Here is a 20,264-nt window from a genome sequence, read left to right as displayed (position 1 = left end):
TAACATTGTAAGAAGTATTGTTAATAAGGTATTTGCAAACATCAGCAACAACCAGCTTACAATAGATTCATTCAGATCTTGGATATTATGTTGAAAGTTATAGTATTAAATGTAATCGTTACTAAAGATATCAAAGCATCCTTTAAAAGATTATCATAAATGTGTCATAATTCATCCATTACAATAAAAATATTGATATTTTGTACATTTCCTGCAAGGTCAATGTCATCTGTGGGCATTGCCCCTCACCATGAGGTGCTGTGCTTCTCTAGCCCACCCCCCCACCAAATATGGTCGCAGCCATCTTTGGCCATCAGACCTGCCCCACTCCCTCCGCATCAGTAGCGTCTAGGTTAATGCACGTTAGCGACTCTTCACCCATTCCCCATGACCACATCACTAGTGTGTGTCAAGTGTCTAATTACGCTTGGCGTTATTAAAAAAGTGTCCTTATGCCCCACATCGGGAGGGTGGATGGCGTTAACGACAGGGAGGTCCCAGCTAGCACCCAGTTGGCAGTTAGGTCCTGGCTAGCATCCCCTTAGCTGAACGAGCCCCCCTGAAAATCACTAATGTCCCCATCTTACATACGATCTGGCACTGACCCTGATGTTCTGCAAACAAGTGGAGTGCTGATAATGTACAGATCTGCAATAAATACCTGCATCAAAAGTATAGAAACTGGACAGCCATTAACTTTTATTGATGGCCAATTATCTTTTTATAGCAAAATAAGTGAGCCACATGGTATGCCATGCCTTTTATTGGAGCGTTTCCTTAAATAATGCTCATAATCTTGATAAATTTTTAAAAAGTCTTGAAGCAGATTACAATTACAGTATAAAACCAATTCAACATCTGTTCAGACCTTCTGCAGCTCTTTATTTAATGCATTAGAGTTAGACATGATTCAAGCTACAAAATCCTTTGTCATATTATAGCACAGAACAGGTAATATTATCAAAATTTCCTTCTGCCTGCTGTAAGGCAGAGTTGCCATTAAGATGTTTAGAATATTTATGAGCAAATAATTGCTCAGATTTTGTTGAAGGTAGAACAGTTAAAATGGCAGTGCTCTCGGCACTGCTGCCAGTAACAGCAGCATTGCAGCAGGGATGGACCCAGTAGAGTGAAGACACAGCTTGGCTTCAAAGGGTTTAGCCCTTCCCGGTCCTACAGCCGGTGGCTCCATCCAGGTTTTAAACAGCCTGTTGGTGGAATTGGTGATGGATTTCAATTAAAATTTTGAAACCGTGTCCCGTGCCAAGATGACAGTGCTTGTAACAGTGCCACAAGGGGTTGCAGACTCCAAGGGAGCAGCATACTGGCACAAGGCCCCAGAGACGGGGTGAAGCAGTGATGACTCTGTAGGACGGTGACCACGGCAGCAAAGCAGCAAGGAACTCAGAAGCTGAGGGGCGCCCACAGGCTGCGGGGAATGCGTTTGGGGGGACCCGCATAGACTGCGGGACAGTGACTCATAGGAACCAAGTATCAGAGCCAGGATTCAAGAGGATGATGAAGGCAAGAGGGCTCTCGAAGGGCTTCTGGTACTGAAGGCTCCCTGATCATGTCAGAGGTTTGAATCTGGAGCTCAGGTTGCTGATGGAACAAAAAGGAGTCTGTGCAGTTGCGGGAGCACTGGAGATGAATCCATGGACACTTAGAAACTCTGCAGGGACTCTCATTTACTTATCTTTCTCTCATACTGCAAGGGGTGCCGAGCGACACTAATGGGAACTCTTTGGCTTGCAGCAGACAGAAGGTAGTTTTGTGTAATATTATAAGTTCTGTACCATTACATGAAAACGATCATGGATTTTTAAAAACAAGTTGACAACATGATAGGCAGACACATCAAAAATTTAATTCGCAATAAAATGAAACCTATTAATTGACATATTTGAAATTCTTCTGTTTACATTGTTTACTTTTTATGAAAACAATAGCTAAAACAAGCTTTGTGATAGGGTAATGGAATGATTGAAACATGTTGCTATAGTCCAATTAAATTAAAATATCACAATTTACTTGAAAATATGTTTAAAAACCCCTCCTAAATAACATGGAAAGTAATTTGCCATGAATGGATTTGCAATTTTACCCTGAGGCATTTTAGATTTTGGAATAGTGCACAAGCTTCAACTGCTGGGATTATTTTGAAAATGGATTAAGCAAATTGATTCTGTTGTTCGTTCGACTGCGAAGCTTGAAATAAATCTCTCCGCAATCATAGAATGACATTAGACCATCAAGTGAAGATCCGAAGATTCAATAGTGAGGTGAAAAAAAATCAATTTTATATGAAATGGTTTCATTGTGCATGATTGTATGTGGCTGCATGTGAAAAGGAAAGATGACTAAAATTAACTTTTGGAACTGCGGATGGATAACAATACAGACGAACTAATCGTTCATATTAAATATATATTTCAAAGTGGAGTGTTAGTTATAGAATCCAATTATAATGTTATGTTACTCAATTATAACTGATAAAGTGCTGAAGTGTAAATCATTCAAAAAGTAATTAGTTTCTATTAATTTCAGCATTGTGTTAATTGAAATTTGATTGAGGTTCTTTCGTATAAGTCACATGAGAAAGTGGAAGCTGCATCAGTGTTTTTTTTATCTGCTAATAATTTTGAATGCAATTCTGTCAACAAAAGCTTCTGTATTTTACTTTCTATATTTTTATTGATCCACATAGCATTTTATCTAATCCATGAGAGATCAAGCATTGAATGTCTCTTCTATAATGTTAGTAACTTGACTGTCAAATTTGATTTAAAAAAAAGTGGAACTTCACTAATCCTTGCTTAATAGATGTGAAATAATATACAACCTATTTTCTGAGATTAAATGGATTATTATTGAATCACTTTATCTTTTATGCAATAATGATGGATTTGTATTGATAACCTAGATTTTTGAAAATAATCTACAATTAATAATTGCTGGTTTTAAAATGTCTGGCTGTTAGGTTGAGATTGGATTCTCTGCTGTAATTTCAGACTTTGTAACGAGTCACCTAATTTACAAAGGCAGATCCGACGCAACTACCAAACCAGAGGTGAAACACAGGATTCTGTTGACACCGTGGTTAAGTGGGGGTAAAACACACAGACACATAAATGCTGGAGAAACACAACAGGTCACACAGTGCCTTTTTGTAGCAAAGGTAAAAAATATATCGCCAACGTTTCGGGCTTGTTTGACCTGCAGAGTTCTTCCAGCATTTGTGTGTTTTTTCAACTACCAAACCACATCGCTAGCTGCTGTGAGGTTGAATATCTAATGTGTCCTCCTTAGGGGGAGGGTGTTTCTGACTTGATCCAAGGGAAATTCTTATCCTTTTGCATTCAGAAGATCAAAACTCCCCCTTTTATTTTGTGAGTGTCCAAATTGAACAGGATTAACTCCTGCTGTTGGGATTTACTGCCACAATTTTATCACCTGTTATACTTACAATGAAAGGGGCAAGTGGAAGAGATTCTAACATTTACAAACAAGTTAAAGCCACCCAGGGCACTTCATGTGTCTTGTAAATGAGCTCTCTTTGTTCTCTGGATGTATGGGCAACTGGGACATGTACTTTAGTCATTTCCTCATTCAAGGAAATGCATTTCATTCCATTTATTGTTTGAAAAAATCTGCTTTCTCTTCTAAGAAGATGTGCAGGAATGCCATGTGAATATACTGTGGCAAATGATAGAGAACAGCATATAACATTATCTATTATATTTTTAAATGTTCAAATACTGTTCCTTTAAGGAAAGGTAAATCTAAATATTTCATTGTATTAGAGCTCAGGATAAATAAAAAGTCATCACAAGATCTTCTGTAGGTATTTGAAATGACTTAAAATAATTTGGTCAGAGATCAGGTATGGAGAGTTTTTGCAGTAATGCAATATTATGAGTTATATAAACCATTTCAAGCTTTGATTCATATCATGCCTTAAACACAAGGAAATATTCCAAGGTGGTTCTTGGATGCAAAATGAGGAAATATTATGAATGTCCAAACACTTATTGCAGATTGAGGGAGAGGCTATAATACTAACTAATTACTTGCCTCAAATAGTCTTGGTGCTGCTCAAATGCTCCTCTGCTGATCTCCTCAGCTTCTCGTGATAATAGGCTGTGTATACTGGAATGAGTAATTTTTAAAAGTTAAAGAAAAAATATTGAAAAGCTGAAATAAACATGGATAATGCCCAGCAGTTAGGCACCATCTGTGCAGTTAATTCTTCAAGTTGATGCCAGTTCAGGACTAGTTCTGATGTAACGTCGTTGACCTGAATCCTTTATCATTGGTCATAGTGATGCGTTTATTGCCCCTAATTCCAGTTTCCCTTAAATTCTGCATTGCTAAAACCGTTTGTAATCATGATATGCTTCTTTCCCACTCAATCTCTCAGTAATTTCTCATCACAAGAAAACACTCTTAACTCCTCCTGACTTTCATGATGAATTCAGTGTTCTTTTCTGGTTACTTTTTTTTAAAATTTTTCACACTATGAACCATACTGTCCAAAATACACACAAACATTTCCCTCTTGAATATACACAGTGTCATTTTCTCCCCTTTTCCCCCCCTCCCTCCCTCAACCCCTCTCCCCACCCACTCAACGTTCAACCTATAAGATTCATTAAACAATGTCATCACACAATGAAAATAAACAAGAAATTTGTGTCTTCTACTTTTACATACTGGGTCAGTTCATTTCATCTTCTTCTCCTTCTGTCACTTTAGGCGGTGGAGATTCATTTTGGCAGGTTCTCCAATGCTGCTTCATCTTTTATATAAGATAAATAGTCATGTTTGAAATGTTTAAATCATAAATTAGATCAGCCATGATCGTATTGAATGGCAGAGCAGGCTCAATGGGCCATTTTTGCCCTACTCCTGTTCCTACTTCCTATGTTCCTATGTTTTTTTTTAGTTCGTACTTCTTCCATTGGATCATTTCTACTTGCACGTCACCTTCTCTGAATTGTTCTGTACTTTGTAAACAATGCTATAATTCATAATTGTGCAGAAGATATTTTTAAACAATTAATTTGGAGATTTTGTTCTTTAGCAAGATTTTTACTTTAAATGTAATTTTATTGTTAATTGCTGTTTTGTGAAATTTTATAATCCATTTTGAATGAAATACAGTTAATAAAAGGATTTGTATTATTTCATGATCAATATGCTTTACTGATGTAGAATATCTTGCATGCTAAATAACTTAACTCATGGAATTTTGTTTCTTTTTACACACACTCATTAATAGAAAATGGCTGATCAACTGCCTTTAAAGCTTTTTCAAGAAAGACCACAGATCTCAAAAAGGGAGAAGTATATCTCTGCGCACCACTTCCAGGTTCCAAATGCTGTTGGATCAAAGAAGATCTATTTTTATAAAAGTGGAGACTCTCAATTTTCTGGGATTAGGATGGCTGTCAACAGTCGTACCTTCAAGACATTTGATTCTTTATTAGATGATTTGTCTAAAAAGATTCCATTGCCATTTGGTGTACGAACAATTACCACACCCAGTGGTAGCAATAGTGTGAAAAGTCTTTCTGATCTTAAAGATGGACAATCTTACATTTGCTCTGACCAAAGAAGAGTGAAGCCCATTAACCTCAAGGTTGCTAATAGGAAACCACATCCCTGGTTTATCAGCAAAGTATTTAATCAAGAGCAGCTTCGAACACAACAAACCAGAATGAAAGTTTCCAGAGTACTTTATGGGGAGTCACGACAATCCGCAGGACTTCCAAAGAAACTTGTTGTATTCAGGAATGGCAATCCTAGCTTCAGGCGTAATCTAGTTCTGAACAAACAAACAGTTCAAAACTTTGAAGAACTTTTAAATTATATTACTGAGCTAATGCATTTTCCTGTGGTAAAGATCTACAGTACAAATGGGAAAATGGTATGTAAGTTTTTCCAACACTGATATGAACATAAATAATCTGTGCTCAAATAACAATACTATTTTGGGTGTTTCAAGAATTTAAGAATGACCTACAGTAACCAATCATAAGAAAAGGAAATAATCCCTTTGGCAATGAATATAGAATGTTTTAAGGGAAAAAAAAATAAACAGAAGACATTGTGTGACATTTCAGTGAAAAATTTAATTGTTAACCCCCCCCCCCCCCCCCACCACAAAGTATTGTGTTCAGTTCTGGTCACCTCATTATAGGAAGGATGTGGAACCTCTTGAAAGGGTGCAGAGGAGATTTACCAGGATGTTTCCTGGATTGGAGAACTTGTCTTTTGAAAAGCTGAGAAAACAAGGAATTGTGGTATCTCTGGATCTAAAATCTATTTTATTTTTTGACTAGGGCAACATAGTGATGTAGTGGTTAGTGCAATACCAGCGAACAGAACTGGGGTTCGAATCCCACGCAGTCTCTAAGGAGTTGGTTGTTCACCCCGTGTCTGCTTGGGTTTTCCCCAGGGATTTCAATTTCCTTCCACTGTTTGAAATGTGCTGGGTTGGGGGGGGGGGGGGGGAGGGTAGGTTAATTGTGTGTAAATTGGGTGGCACAGACACGTGGGCCAAAATGGCCTGTTACCATGCTGTATGTCTGTGTTTAAATTTAAAAAAATAATAGTCCAAAAATGTTTATTATTGTGAAATTGGTCAAAATTATTTGAAGCTGGCAGTATTATTGTGGATCTAATTATCCTAGAGCTATTGAGGCAGATCTTCCAACTTCGTAAGTGTTGGTTTTATTGAATTTTAGCTTTATTAACATAAACACAAATAAAAATACTAATATTTTTCATTTTTTTAAAACATGCTGTGTGCTAGGAATAGGAGGATATTTCAGATGAATGTGCAGCTGAATAAAGGATTCAAGTTTTTGGGCTATTGGATTCTCTTCTAGGCAGGAATAACTTGTATAAGAAAGATGGGTTCGACCTGAACTGGAGGTGAGATTTACAAGAGCTATTTAAATTTGGGATCAAGATATCTAGCCTCGCTTGCAATGGAAGAAGTGACCATTTTCTGCTCTAGTTGCACTCACTAACTCTACTTGTTCTTGCTCATTTATGTCCATTTAATTCCATCTGACAATCCTATTATCGATTCAATTTATTGTCATAGTAATAAAACTATAATATTATATGAAATTTCATTTTGCCTGTTGAAAGATGGACAGATTTGCCGCTGGCAGGAATTGCCTAAGCGCCACTTATAGTGAGACTTAGTCAGACTTGCAGTTAAGCAAAAGATTCAGATTCAGCGAGTGCCCGTAGATTCGCCTCCAGCACTTCTGCAGCCATGACAGCCACAGATTTCAATGGCTATGCTCGGTCTCCAAACAGATTTAGAAGCTGATTGCTTGGAGGCTGAGAATACATTTGATTCTTGCCAAAAAGTGTCATTTTGAAGCAAATGAGTCATGGTTTCTGCCCAAGTATCTTGAATGCTCCAAGAGATACTGTAGATCTTCTTGTAGTTATGATCCAGCTGAAATAAGTGTGATTACATTCAATTAACAAACATTCATGAGTGATTGAAGGTGATTTAATTGCCATATGATGATAATGGACTGTACGCCATTGGAGAGCCACCTGGTCTTAAATCAAGTGCCTACTCATTTTGACTGCCTTTAACAATGATAATGTCAATGTAATTGATAGCCTTGCATATAAGAGATCCATAAGAATTAGAAACAGGACTAGGCCACTTGGCATTCCTAATTTTTTGTTGTTCTTTCTTTCAGGGTGATTTTCTATCTCACTATAATTTTCCTGCATTATTTCTTATCTCTTGATTCCCTTAATATCCAGAAATCTATCAAACATTGAACTGAATGATAGAGCCTCCAGAACCCTCATGGTGGAGAAATACAAACATTTACCACCACATTCTAAGAGAAGAAAATTTGTATCACCTTGATCCTTTCTGGCTTGCACCTTATTTTGTTAATATAACCCCAGATTTGAGTATCCTCAGGCAGGGTATCCCTATGTCCGACCTATTGACCATGTTAATAACTTGTTCAATTTCAGCAAATTTACTTTCATGTTTCTAAACCTTCAAGAATACAAGTCTCGTCTACTTCATCGCTCCTTAGATGGCAAACCTGACAATACAAGAAATGGCCAATTGAATCTTTGCATTCCCTCTCAGTCAAGAATATCCCTTTTTATGCAAAAATACCAGAAGTGAACATAATTGCAAAATAAAGCTTTGCTCCTGTACTCAAATCCCCTCGTAATAAAAGGCAACAGATATAAAGCAGCAGTAGATGTTGGGGATTTGATTGTCATCTGGTCTTTCCAACTTCAGTCATCCTGTGTTCTCTATATAATCTCACTGATCAGTTTCAGGAAGCAGTTTGTTTACATTTTCTTGAAGCAGTTTGTTTACATTTTCTTGTTTTCTTTATATTTCTGTTCCTTTGAGAGCAGTTTACAGTAATTACACATTCGGCCAGGCCCACAGGAAAAAGAATGTTAGGGTTGGATGTGATGTCATGCATGTATTCGAGCAATAACTTTGAAATATTTGCCACCTTTTCAGTTGGTGTGAAGTTTCAAAGTGACACAAAATGCTCTAATTTGAGATTGCATACACGTTCTGTATAAAGGATCTTGATGGTGAACAAAGTATTCCAAATTGCACCAAAACCAGGAAATGCACTCGTATTGTTTATCACAGAATGGGCATGGGTTTTAAAGACACTGCCTCCAAATAAGAACTTAAAAACTATGTTGAGTGTGCTCCACAATTTTGTAAGATCGTGGCTGATCTGCCTGTGAACACATCTCCACCTACCTGCCTTTCCCCTCAATCCTTGGTTCCCCTCATATGAAAACATCTCTCTCTGTAACTTGAATATATTTAATTAAGCAGCTTTTACTGGTTCCTTGGGCTGAAACTTCAACATTCATTAATCCCTGGGGAAAAACTGCTCTTACTCCTCCATGTTGTCTGCTCCGTCGCATCTTGCAGCTATATTCCCTGATTCTAGTCTCACCTACCAATGGAAACGACTTCTGTCTCTCTTATTCATCCCTTTCATAATTTTATATTTTTGTAAGATCTCCTTTCATTCTTCTAAATTCCAGTGAATATAATCCCAGGCAACTTGATCTCACTTCAATGACTAAATCCTCTCACCTCTGGAATCAACCTGAAGAACCTCCTCTGTACTGCCTCCAAAGCCAGTATATCCTTTCCCCACTAAGGAGGTTAGAACTGTATATACTATTCCAGGTGAAAAAAATTCTGTAGATACTGTGGTTGAAGTTAAAAAACACAAAATGCCAACAGTGTCCTTTACGTAGTAGATGTGAAGATACATAACTGATGTTTCAGGCTTGAGATTTTCATCAAAGTATGAGAAAATGCCAGAAAGTACCCAAACAAAAGAGTTTGCGGAGGTGGGGGAGGGGGAGAAGAAAAGGGGTGGCAAAGGCAGGAAATGAAAGGAGGGAAGGGACAGCAGCAATGAGAGGAAGGAGTGATGACTGGGTGGGTAGGAGAAATGGAAAGACAGGAAAAGGAGGAGGGGAAAGAAAAGGTGAGTAGGTTTAATGGAAAACAGTAAAGTCAATGTTAGTGCCATCTGGCTGGAGAGTGCCCAGACAGAAAACAAGGAGCTGTTCCTCCAATCTGCAGATGGTTAGGGTGGGATAGTACACAAAGCCATGGACAGACATATGAGCGTGGGATTGTGATTCAGAATTGAATTGGTTGGCAACTAGGAAATCTCTGTAGTTATGAATGGAGCAAAGGTGCTGAGTGAAGCAATTTCCCAGTCTGCAGATGGTCTCTCTGATGTATGGAATGCCACAAAAGATACACCAGATGCAGTAAATAAGTCCTCTGGATGTACAAGTGTTGTGTCACTTGAAAGGCCTTTTTGGGGACCCAGACTGTGGTGAGGGAAGAGGTATGAGTGCAAGGTGAAGGTGCTGGGGAGGGATGAGTGCACAAGGGAGTAACTGAGGGAGCGGTCCCTCCAGGAAGCCAAGAAGGAAAAATGTGTCTGGTGGTGGGACAATTGTCATTAAACCTCCTTGTTCTTAAATTTATTTTGGCTTTTTTCCCCCTGGCAATCAATACATTAAATGTTTAGCCGCTGTGCGCTTTCCTGCTCTGTGAGATAAGCTGGCTACCATGATGGTGAGAGTACCATAAGTTCCAAGGACTGAGAAAGATGCCATTCAATGGTGAAAGAAACAGTGTTTCATTGAATTTAGATGGTTCTTGCATTCACCTTCTAATGTTGGCTCAGCTTCCCAGATTTGGATTTTTCTGATTTCATGACCTGTTCTAAAGATTAGTCAGAACTTTGGACCTCCCTAGTAACAATGTTCATCAGATGGAAACGTGCTTTATCCTCTGATAATGCATACACATTCTGATTCTTACTCGTTTAGCTCTGATATTAAGGAGGTGGAATATACTTGGAATAATGCTAGCAGATTTTGGCAGGCTGTAGTAGCCTGGAAGCATTGATGAAGATGCACAAAATGATAGTACTTGAGTGGGACGATACATGAACACTCCTGTAAATAAGCATACAAACTCCTGTCATTGGTAAGCAAGTTGCATACAAAATGGACTTAAACATAGCCGATAGAAGGCTGCATCTCAAATTAGAAGGTCCATCATTCTGGATGAGTTTAGTGAATTTGCACTGGCTGGAAAATGGATTTAGAGAAATTAATTTTTAGGGTGATTAGATTAAGTTTAGACATCAATGGAAAGGATGGATAGACATTACTTATTACTGCTGAGTTATTTCAGAGATGAGAACAAAATGAGTCTGTAACAGTTTGAATTAATAAAAGTTTAAGGTCAAGGTCAAAATTAGATTGAACTTTTACCTTCTCCATAGCCCTGCATGAATTAAGGTAACATTAGCCTTTACCTGACAATTCTTGTGTCTTTATTCTGTATTGTTTCTTTTTTGATTGTTTCAGATCGAAACCCTTTACCCAGTGAAGTATATCCTTGATTCTGTGGTCGCTGCTGGTCACGAGGCTTATAAACCCAGAGAATATGATATTTCAAAATCATTCCTTCGCAGTAAATTACCAGCTACTTCAAAGAGTGTTTGTAATCCAGTCAATGAAGGAGACAACCAAAACTGTAAGTTCATCTCCAATTATTAAGTGTCAGATTGTGTTCAACGTTATTTTTCTGTGTTTTTTTTCTCCCATCTCATTACATTGATCATTTCTAACAACAGAGTAGGATTCCTGACAAATATCAAGGAGAAATAGTGGCAATATCTACTGGTATTGTTCTATAGCTGTTGCTATGAATGCAATTTCATGACTAGAGAGAAACTTGTTTGTGGAATATTACAATTTTCATTTTAGTTTATCAAACCAAATATTAATCAGATTGATATAAAATTCCAAAGGTAATAAACCAAAAAGTAACAACAAAATATTTGATAATTTGAAATGAAGAGAATTGTGGTTTTCTCCAAAATGATTGAAGAGGAGATAATACTTAAAATTGTTCCACAAAATGTGGAAGACTTTGAGTGCCCAACAAATTCAGATGCAATCAAAGAAATCAAGTCTTTGAAGAATAAATCAGATATGGCTCCACCCTGAAGAAATCGATAACAAAATCCCACTGCTTAAGAAACTACCAGGTTGTCTATAATATTTGATGTTTGATATAATATTTCTTACTCTGAACTTTATCTGTCTTTCTCATGTATTCTCATTAACACAACTATTTGTTTCTGTATTACATCTTTCTACTTTCTGACCTGACTCCTGACCTGACCTTTTCCATTTTCTTTTCTAAACTAATGGTCACCCAGGCCTTTTGTCTTTCCCCTTCTCTTATTTTGCTCTGTCATTTATCTCTGTCCACTTTGCTCATCTCTTGCCCTCCAACATCCTATAATCTTTTTTCTATCATTTTGTACTGATATGCATGTCCATTCCCCTCGCATCCTCTTTTTGCTTCTTGCATCTCCTGCAAGTTCCTATCTTCCTCCTGACTTTCCTTCCCTGTCCACCTTCCTTACATTCCAACTCCTCTTTCTTCTCATACCCTCTTCTTCTCCCCATTCTTCCCCTAACTTTGATTTTATTCTCCTCTATTCTATTCACTTCTGGCATTAGCTCCTTGTCTTTGCTGTTTTTGTGGCCTCAAACATTCTTCCTCAGATATCTCCACCTTCCTTCTCATAAAATTGTTGCTATGTATCTCCTTGTCCCACCCCCTTTCCTCTTCACTCTTTTGTTATCTATTCACCTTGTCCATAATATTGCCCTCTCATCCAGCTTGACCAGAATAATGCCTTTACTAGACATCTCCCATTGTCCCCACTAATTGCAATTCTCTGTGAAATCAATTAGTTGTTTGAAAAACATTTTTTTAAAAAAAGAGCTTTTAAATCAACTGCTAACAATTATGGCAGTAGATGTGATGTAAATGATCTTTTTTGTAATTTATTTTGCAATTAATAGTGAAAAATAAGTGTGTTTAAAATACTAGAAGTTTATCTAATGCATTGGAGTTTTAGTAAATATTGAGTCACTACGAGTTTTACGAAAATGACTACTATGATATTCCGTCTATTGATGCGTTTTTCATCTAAACATGGCAGTATTATAAAAAAAAATATTTTAGTAAATTTGATTTGCTGGCATTTCTTATTATTTCTTTTTGTGTTTCTCTTTCCTATTTACCTCCATCTTCCTCTGATGCAATATGGGGAACACCTTTTTCGTCTTTGCCTCATCTTCTTTATCTTAGACAAGGTTAAATCAGGGAGAAGACGATGGAGGATTAACTCAGTATCCCCTTCTAGTTCTAAACCTCATGGTTATACACCATCATCTGATGAATTAAGCATAAATGTCAGTAAAAATCCTTTGGGAAGTAGTTTTACTGTAATCAAAGATGAAACCAGTTCCTACAAGGATTCCATCTATGCAATAGAAGATGATAACCCAGTGATGCCATCTGAAGATGACATTGAGAAGTCTGTTTATGTGAATGAAGATGGCAGTGTGACAGTAGAAATGAAAGTACAGCTTCAGATAAAAGAGGAAGAGATAATTGAGTGGACAACTACAATTAGTGGTACTGGTGTATGTGACAAAAAAAGTAATGCTTACAAGTCAAAACTGGAATCTCGCATTGAAAAACGGGATTTTGTGCAATCCCATCATCAATCCAAAACAATGCAATCCATAGACCTTGGACCTGAGCAACAGTTGGATCTTTGTAAATCATTACACTTCACAATGGATATGGAGATGGACAAAGGAATCTGGCAAAATCATTTTTCTAACACTAATGAAAATCTCCTTGGATCAGCAGTAGAACTGTGCCATTGTAAGCGAGGTCCTCCAAAAAGATCAGTAAAGCAGGGTGAAGTTTCCCAGGAATATATAATTGCAAAGGCAGACACACAAAATAGCAAAAATATAATTCAATATTCAAACCCAGGAGAGGCAGGACTTGGAGAGTTCACAGTGGAGCTTGACAATGAACTTATTTCCATATTTAATGAAAATAATTCTTTTGAAATAAATGGCGATGCATTTTCTGATGGTCTACATCCAAAGAGGGCAATTAATGTAAATACTCAAGGAAAAGAGAAAAAAATCCAAGATAAAGGGTCATCTTTCATTGGAGAAGTCCCCTCTTCAAGAAGTTCACAACAACACCGTGAAGATCAGTTTGATGCAGCAAAATCTATCAACTTGACTGAAGAAAGTACAAGAATGTCAAATGTTTCATCAGCGTATTGGGGCAAAAATAAATGTGTTGATTCAGATATTAATTTTACTAAGATGCACTCAGGACCCTCATCTGAAGGTCCTAGATCTTCTATTTCAAAGCAGAAAGTAAAAGAAAGAAGAAAAAAGAGCACAACCTTCCAATATTCTAGAGCTCCCATGCCAGTTCAATATGAAACAAGTGACTTGTCATCTGGAATTATGTATTCACTTACACGAACAGAAAGGAAACAAATAAAAGATGTAAACACCAGATGTCCATACAGTTCTGGATTCTGTGTGGCCAGAATGCCTATAGTTTTAGCAGATATGAGTAGTGTTTCAAGACGTTCACCAAGTTCTACTGTGAAGTGTCAGAACAGCACTAAAATTAATAATAAGGGTAAAATGCTGATGAATACAGATTTAAGTGATTCATTTACAAATGAAGAAAAAACTGAGGACTTGAGTCTTGTTAACACTGATTTGGGGTTCACTTCAGAAATAAATGAGAAAAACTGCAGAGACAATTCTAGTGGGAGCACAAACTTACACACAGAATATTGCAGTGATTCACAATCCCTTCAATTACTATGTCAACCTGAAAAGAATGAAGTTGTGAGTGATGTTTTTACTGTTCCTAATGCTGATTATGAGGTAGTCAACAGTGGAAAATATGAAAATACTGACTGTAATACTACTAAGGTGTCTGATGAAAGCAAAGAGACATTTTACATTGGAAGTTACGGTGATATTTCATTATCTCTTTGCTTAACTGACTTAGCATCTCCTGAAGAAGAAACAAACTCTAATCAATGTCAAATACCAATAATTTGCCAATCAGATAAAAGGTTTACCACTACAGAGTCATTGGAAAATAGACTCCAAACAATGGAAGATCAACACCTTATTACCATTTGCAAGAGTTTTGTAACATTCTCCATGCCTGAAAATGTATCTGAAGTCTACATTTCCCAAGATATTTTTTCAGAGCATAACAAGACTATAATGACAGCCTGCACAAAGCAATTACATAAAGCAGGTGATCTATGCAGAACAATTACAAATGAGGACAATTCCAATTTATCAGAGAGTTTCACATCAATGATAGATTTTGACTCTGAATGTACTTTTGGAAAAGGAAATAACAGTAGTTACTCAACTGCAAGTGCCATCCAGCTGTGCTCTTCTGAGCCTATTAGAAAAAAATGTAAATGTGTGGGAAAGAAAAACCACAAAATACCTAATATATATGCAGTCGAGAAAGATTTCAAACACAATACTCCAAGAGCAGTGCTTCTTTCATCTTTATTACATCAAAATCAGGAATTATGCAGTGCAGATATTTACAAACGTCAAAACATGGTGCATAATTTGCCAGGAATATCTCTCACTTCACATTTGATGCACCATGACAAAAATCTTGGACCCTACCTCTCCACATCATTTGCAGAAGGGGAAGACAGTGATTTCACATGTTGCAATGAAGCAAATAACATGCCTGATAAAGACTCTGATTCTATGAACCAATCTGAAGGAATTAAAGCTGAAATAAAAGTTTCAACTGAACACAAATTAAAACAAACATCAGACAAAATTGGTTGCATCATGAAAAGGAAGCATGAAGAGTCAGAAGACTGCAGCAATAATTATTTATTGCAATGCCAACTAAATGAGGCTGAGGGAGAAATTAAAGCTGCACCCATCTCAAATGAGATTTTGTGCCAACCAGCTGCAGAAATGACCACAATTGAAAGTAATAAAGAAACTAATGAGATTGCAGTTCAAGTTGACTTTGGAGTAGTTTCTGATACAGCCAATGAGAGAAACTCCATTGAAGAACAGGACCTACGCCAGATATTGTGGAAGCTACAATCAACAGTAGATAGCTTCAAGAATCTATCCCATCACAGACAAAAATCACATCTCAAGGAATCTTATAGGATGCCAGATATGTCAGAGCATCTTGCCGCCACGCTGAGCACCTCTTCAAAGGTCCTGCTTGCCTGGTTAGCAATTATCAACCTGAATGTTTCAACTCCTTCTGCCACTGAGGCTGCACTGGTGAATAAATGTGGCTGCTCTGAGGTATTAACATTCTTGGAATTGATAAGGCATGTTGTGAAGTTTCAAAAATCTACTGATGCAAAAGAAAATATTTCGGACCTGCAGAAGTGTGCCTCACATTTGGTAAAGTTGTGGGCAAATGAATATAAAGAAGAATCTAATTGCATTGATGACACTGATCCAAAAGTGCAATGCCCTCTACAGACTGAAACTTCTGCTGATAAACAAACTGTTTTGTTTGGTACTCCACAACAATTAACCAGTACCATTGAAAATGATCTTGATATGCAAAATTTAATTGAGAAGCAGGATCCAATTGAAACAAAGAGAGAAGTTGAAATAAATGTTAGCACCCATCCAAATGAAGAAGGGAAAAAGAAAAAAACTTTTAAAGAAGTAGGTAGTAATGAAATTGGATTAGTCAATTCAAAAGATCATTTAGTTCTTGCTGACATTTTAGAAGATCAAGTAGCTTGTGACTCCATTCATCAAAATGTACATACAGTTGAAAACACTGCAGCTATGAACAAAGAATGGAATAACAAAAAGCTTTCAGTTCTGGCACTAAATGAGAATCTGAAGAAAAGGGTTTTCATTGAACACGAGAAATTTATTGCCAACAGAATAAAAAATATTAAAAATGTGCAGCCTGTATACCTGATGGGCATTGACACCAAAGAACATTTGACATCTGGCAATGCCACAGCTGGTGTAGATGATTTTTTAGCAGTTTCAGATGTAATGCCCCCCAAAACTAAGATTTCTCCACAAAGTCATCTCGACCATGAGTCACTTTTGACAACTGATAAGTATGGACCAAATGATAGAAATTATTTTTATCAGGTGGAACATAGAAAAGGAAACAATGTTTGTGAAAACAAGTTGCCAGCATCTGCTTCAGTATTTTCTGTCGCTCACTTTGAAAATGAAAGTAAAAATGACAGCAAACAGCAGGCAAACAAAATCTCTGACAACTTGTTTTTTGAAGACAAAGCTGATAGCATGGAATTACTGTCATGTGTATGCCCATGTGTACCACCAAATTATGGTGACAAACATTCTTTAAAAAGGCAGTTGACACATGACTTATCTGATGGAGACCAAACTAGTGCTAATAGTATAGCAAGTGATTACAATTCCCAGGCATCAAATGAAATGACCACAGAAGGGGAGGAAGATAACTTTGTAAAATCAAACCATTTCTCTGCAAACTTTGTTAGAAAAGCCACTGACAGACTCTATGGTAAATCAAAAGTCATTTCACGTGGCCAACCCCCTTTGAGTAATGACACATCAAGGGGTGATAAAACTTGCAGTGTTAAAAATGAACTGTTAAATATTTCTGGCCTAACAAAGGGTGAAACATTTAAAACATCACAAATCAACAATTCACATTCTGAAGAAGAAGGGGTGTTCATTGAAAAAGGGAGATGGCTTCTCAAAGAGAACCATTTAATAAGGAAGTCTCCACCTTTAAATCTCATAATGTCTGGAAATCTGGACACATCAGTCGATACAACATTTGACAATACAAGTGATGATATGGCATCCCCACATGTTTGTGCTCTGCATTCAGTACCTCCACTGTCTGAGATGTCATCCTCTGAAATTGAGGAGATGATTAAACCAAAGGCCACATGCAATTATTTCAGCATGCCTCATGCAAGTGATTCAGAACCATTCTCAGACCTAATCAGTCTTGAAAGTAAGCAAGGCCATGCTTCTAGGGGTTCCAATCTTATTCAAAAGACTGAAAGTGACAAACGATCAGTTAGAACTTCTGCAAAGTTGAGTATGAAAGTCGATGATGATGATTCATCGTTTGCATCAGTGGGCATTCATATGTTTAATAACAAAGTTGGTCCCCTGGCACAGCCATTGCCTGACAGGATACTTGAGGAGCAGGGACCTGGAGAAGCTGCTAGAATCAACAGAGCTCTTCCAAATCCAGACTCTCTAGATAAGCTTCATTTACTCTGTGGCCAACATTGTCCAATTCTGACTGCTGTCATTGAACCGAGCAATGAAGGAAGCAGAAGGTTCATATATCGGAAGAAAACCGATCTGGAAAATCAAAGGATACCTTACTTAGAAGATGGTTGTACTATTAGGAAATATGAGTGTTTAATGACTGAAAGTGGAACTTGCATGGAATTAAATAAAGTAATAATTGATAGCATTGTTGATGACACCAGTAATTGGTTTAAAACCCCAAGTATTTACAATAAAATCAACAGAATTAAATTGGGCCTTGATGCAAAATATTTAGGGACAAGCGATAAAATCTTAAAATTGCCTTTGCACACTGACAAAGGAGAACTTGTACACAAAGATAAGCCATATCTTTCTGAAGTAATTATTGAGGTGAAGAAAAAATATATAAAAAATATTGTAAAACGATGGTTCATGAAACAAAAGATGCAAAATAGTATCAAAGCCATCAAAGAAAAGATTAATCGTTGGTCAGTTCAAGCACAGAAAGTGGAAGATCCTTTGAGTGGACAGACTGATTCATACATTCTTAGTGCAAGAATAAGCATAGCCAATAATAATATTATTGTTCCTTTATTGGAAAGTGAAATTATAAGTTTAGTCTTCCCTTCAGAGGACTTCAACAGAAATGATGTCGCTTTTAATTCTGAGAAAGAACAATTCTGCGGCAGTCAAAAGCCAAGGTGTGGCAACAACAATAAATAAAAGAAATGATTCAGTGACTATGATGAGGGAAATTATTTTTATAGTCTTAAATATTGTTATACTTAGCAGTGGAATGTAAGGAAAAATAAAATGTTCAATTGGGATGGTGCTAAAATGAAGTTTAACATTTATAGGACAAAATTACATGAAAGAAAAATAGTTCAAGTAGCAGAAAGTGCATTAGTCCTTAAACAAAGAATGGCTTTTAAACAAGATGTGAATCATTGATCAGATTTAACAGGGTCGTAAAATTAAATTTGAATGTACCTACAGCACAAGTACTTTTGGCCCATGAGCCCGTGCCACCCAGTTGAATGGTGGGATGAAACTACTGCCCCGAGGAAACCCACGCTGACATGTGGAGAATGTGTAAACTCCTAACAGCTCATGATTTGAACCCCTGGTCTCGATCGCTGGCACTATAACCATGTTGCGCTAACCGCTACACTAACTGTCTTGCCCAAAATATTTTGCATTTCAAAAAAGAACATCTGATTATTTTTGTATTAATTATTAAGTTGTCCCTCCAAAATAAGTCTGAGAATATCATGGTGCTAATCTTTTGCATGGCTCTATTCAAAGTTACTTGTTTTCAAATGTATATTTCTTCAACAGTCGACTGGATTGTTTGCATCTATCTTTGATAGTTGAAGCAAATAAAATAGCAACCACTGACTTAATTTCACAAAATATTTCTATTAAGTTTTATACACAACGTGGAAGTGGTTTCTATAGCATCATAATTGTGAAGTTTCTTCAAGAAAGGAGACCAATCTGATTGCTACAGGAACATCATTATTGTCATGCACTCTCCTGACTGGCTCCTCCTACTGGACAAAATGCTGCTCCCAGATTACAGGGTGGATTCCATCCATCAAGTGGCACAGTGGACATTCTCTTTCCGCATGCGTCAACTTCAAGAGAAATGCATGGAGTATCAGCAACCTTTGACCTCAAAGGTCTGATTTCATTTGCGAAGAAGAACTGCAAGCATTCTTCTTAAATGTGGTTGCCTGCAGAAACTTGTATTTATCTTGTGTTTGTTCTTTTGGTTTGTAAACTATGATATTTACCAGTAAATACACAGTAAACCCAATCACAGAGCAGACTGATGTCAGGTAAGGCTTCCCAATTATTTTCTCAAACTTGCTTGGTGCATCCTGCCAATGACAAGCTTCCTGTTGAAGTCAAACTAATCAACAAGTCAAATAGGAAACTATTGATCTATATCACTCTTTGTGAGAACCAATTCCCTGTCATTGAGGTGGAGTAAATATACCATGCTAACTATACATGCATACAGAGGCCTAACATCCAAGGCATTATTGATTTGTTCAGGAAATCAAGCATAGGCAAAAATACCATTCTACATTCAGAAAATAAAAGTTCTATCCCAGAGCTTCCTTGCTGTATAACTGAACACTTCTCATACCTCAGGAGTCACCTCTCAACAAGGACAGTCATCGATGATGAAATTGGCTATTGTATTTGTTGCACCACCACAGCCTTTGGTCATCTGAAGAAAAGTGTGCTTAAAGGCTAAAATCTCAGATGCAAAGGTCTTGGTTTCCAAAGTAGCAGTGACCCCTGCCCTCCAAGACATGGATGATCTACAGCATGAACGTCAAAACTCTGGTGATATTTGCTGTTTCCGCAAAACCAAGCAAATGTTCTCCCAAACCATCATTGAGAATGCTGAGATGCTATTTACATTTAGTTGACTCTTTCATTTGAATGCCTGACTTCAGATTCCTAAACTCTGTCACAGCAAAAGA

The 20,264-nt window shown here is 37.2% G+C and overlaps 1 protein-coding gene across 1 annotated transcript; it reads left to right on the top strand.

The window, feature by feature from the left end:
• Positions 1 to 5,284: 5,284 nt before the first annotated feature.
• LOC138753113 (oxygen-regulated protein 1) lies at positions 5,285 to 18,489 on the top strand. Its single transcript, XM_069915696.1, has 3 exons — positions 5,285 to 5,929; positions 10,951 to 11,119; positions 12,755 to 18,489. Exons 1-3 carry the CDS (start codon positions 5,285 to 5,287, stop codon positions 18,487 to 18,489), a joined length of 6,549 nt encoding a protein of 2,182 aa, XP_069771797.1.
• Positions 18,490 to 20,264: the final 1,775 nt, after the last annotated feature.

This window comes from Narcine bancroftii, chromosome 2 (genome assembly GCF_036971445.1).
Source record: "Narcine bancroftii isolate sNarBan1 chromosome 2, sNarBan1.hap1, whole genome shotgun sequence".
NCBI lineage: Eukaryota > Metazoa > Chordata > Chondrichthyes > Torpediniformes > Narcinidae > Narcine > Narcine bancroftii.
The sequence above is the reverse complement of the archived record's forward strand: the minus strand, read 5'-3'. Positions and strand labels throughout refer to the sequence as shown.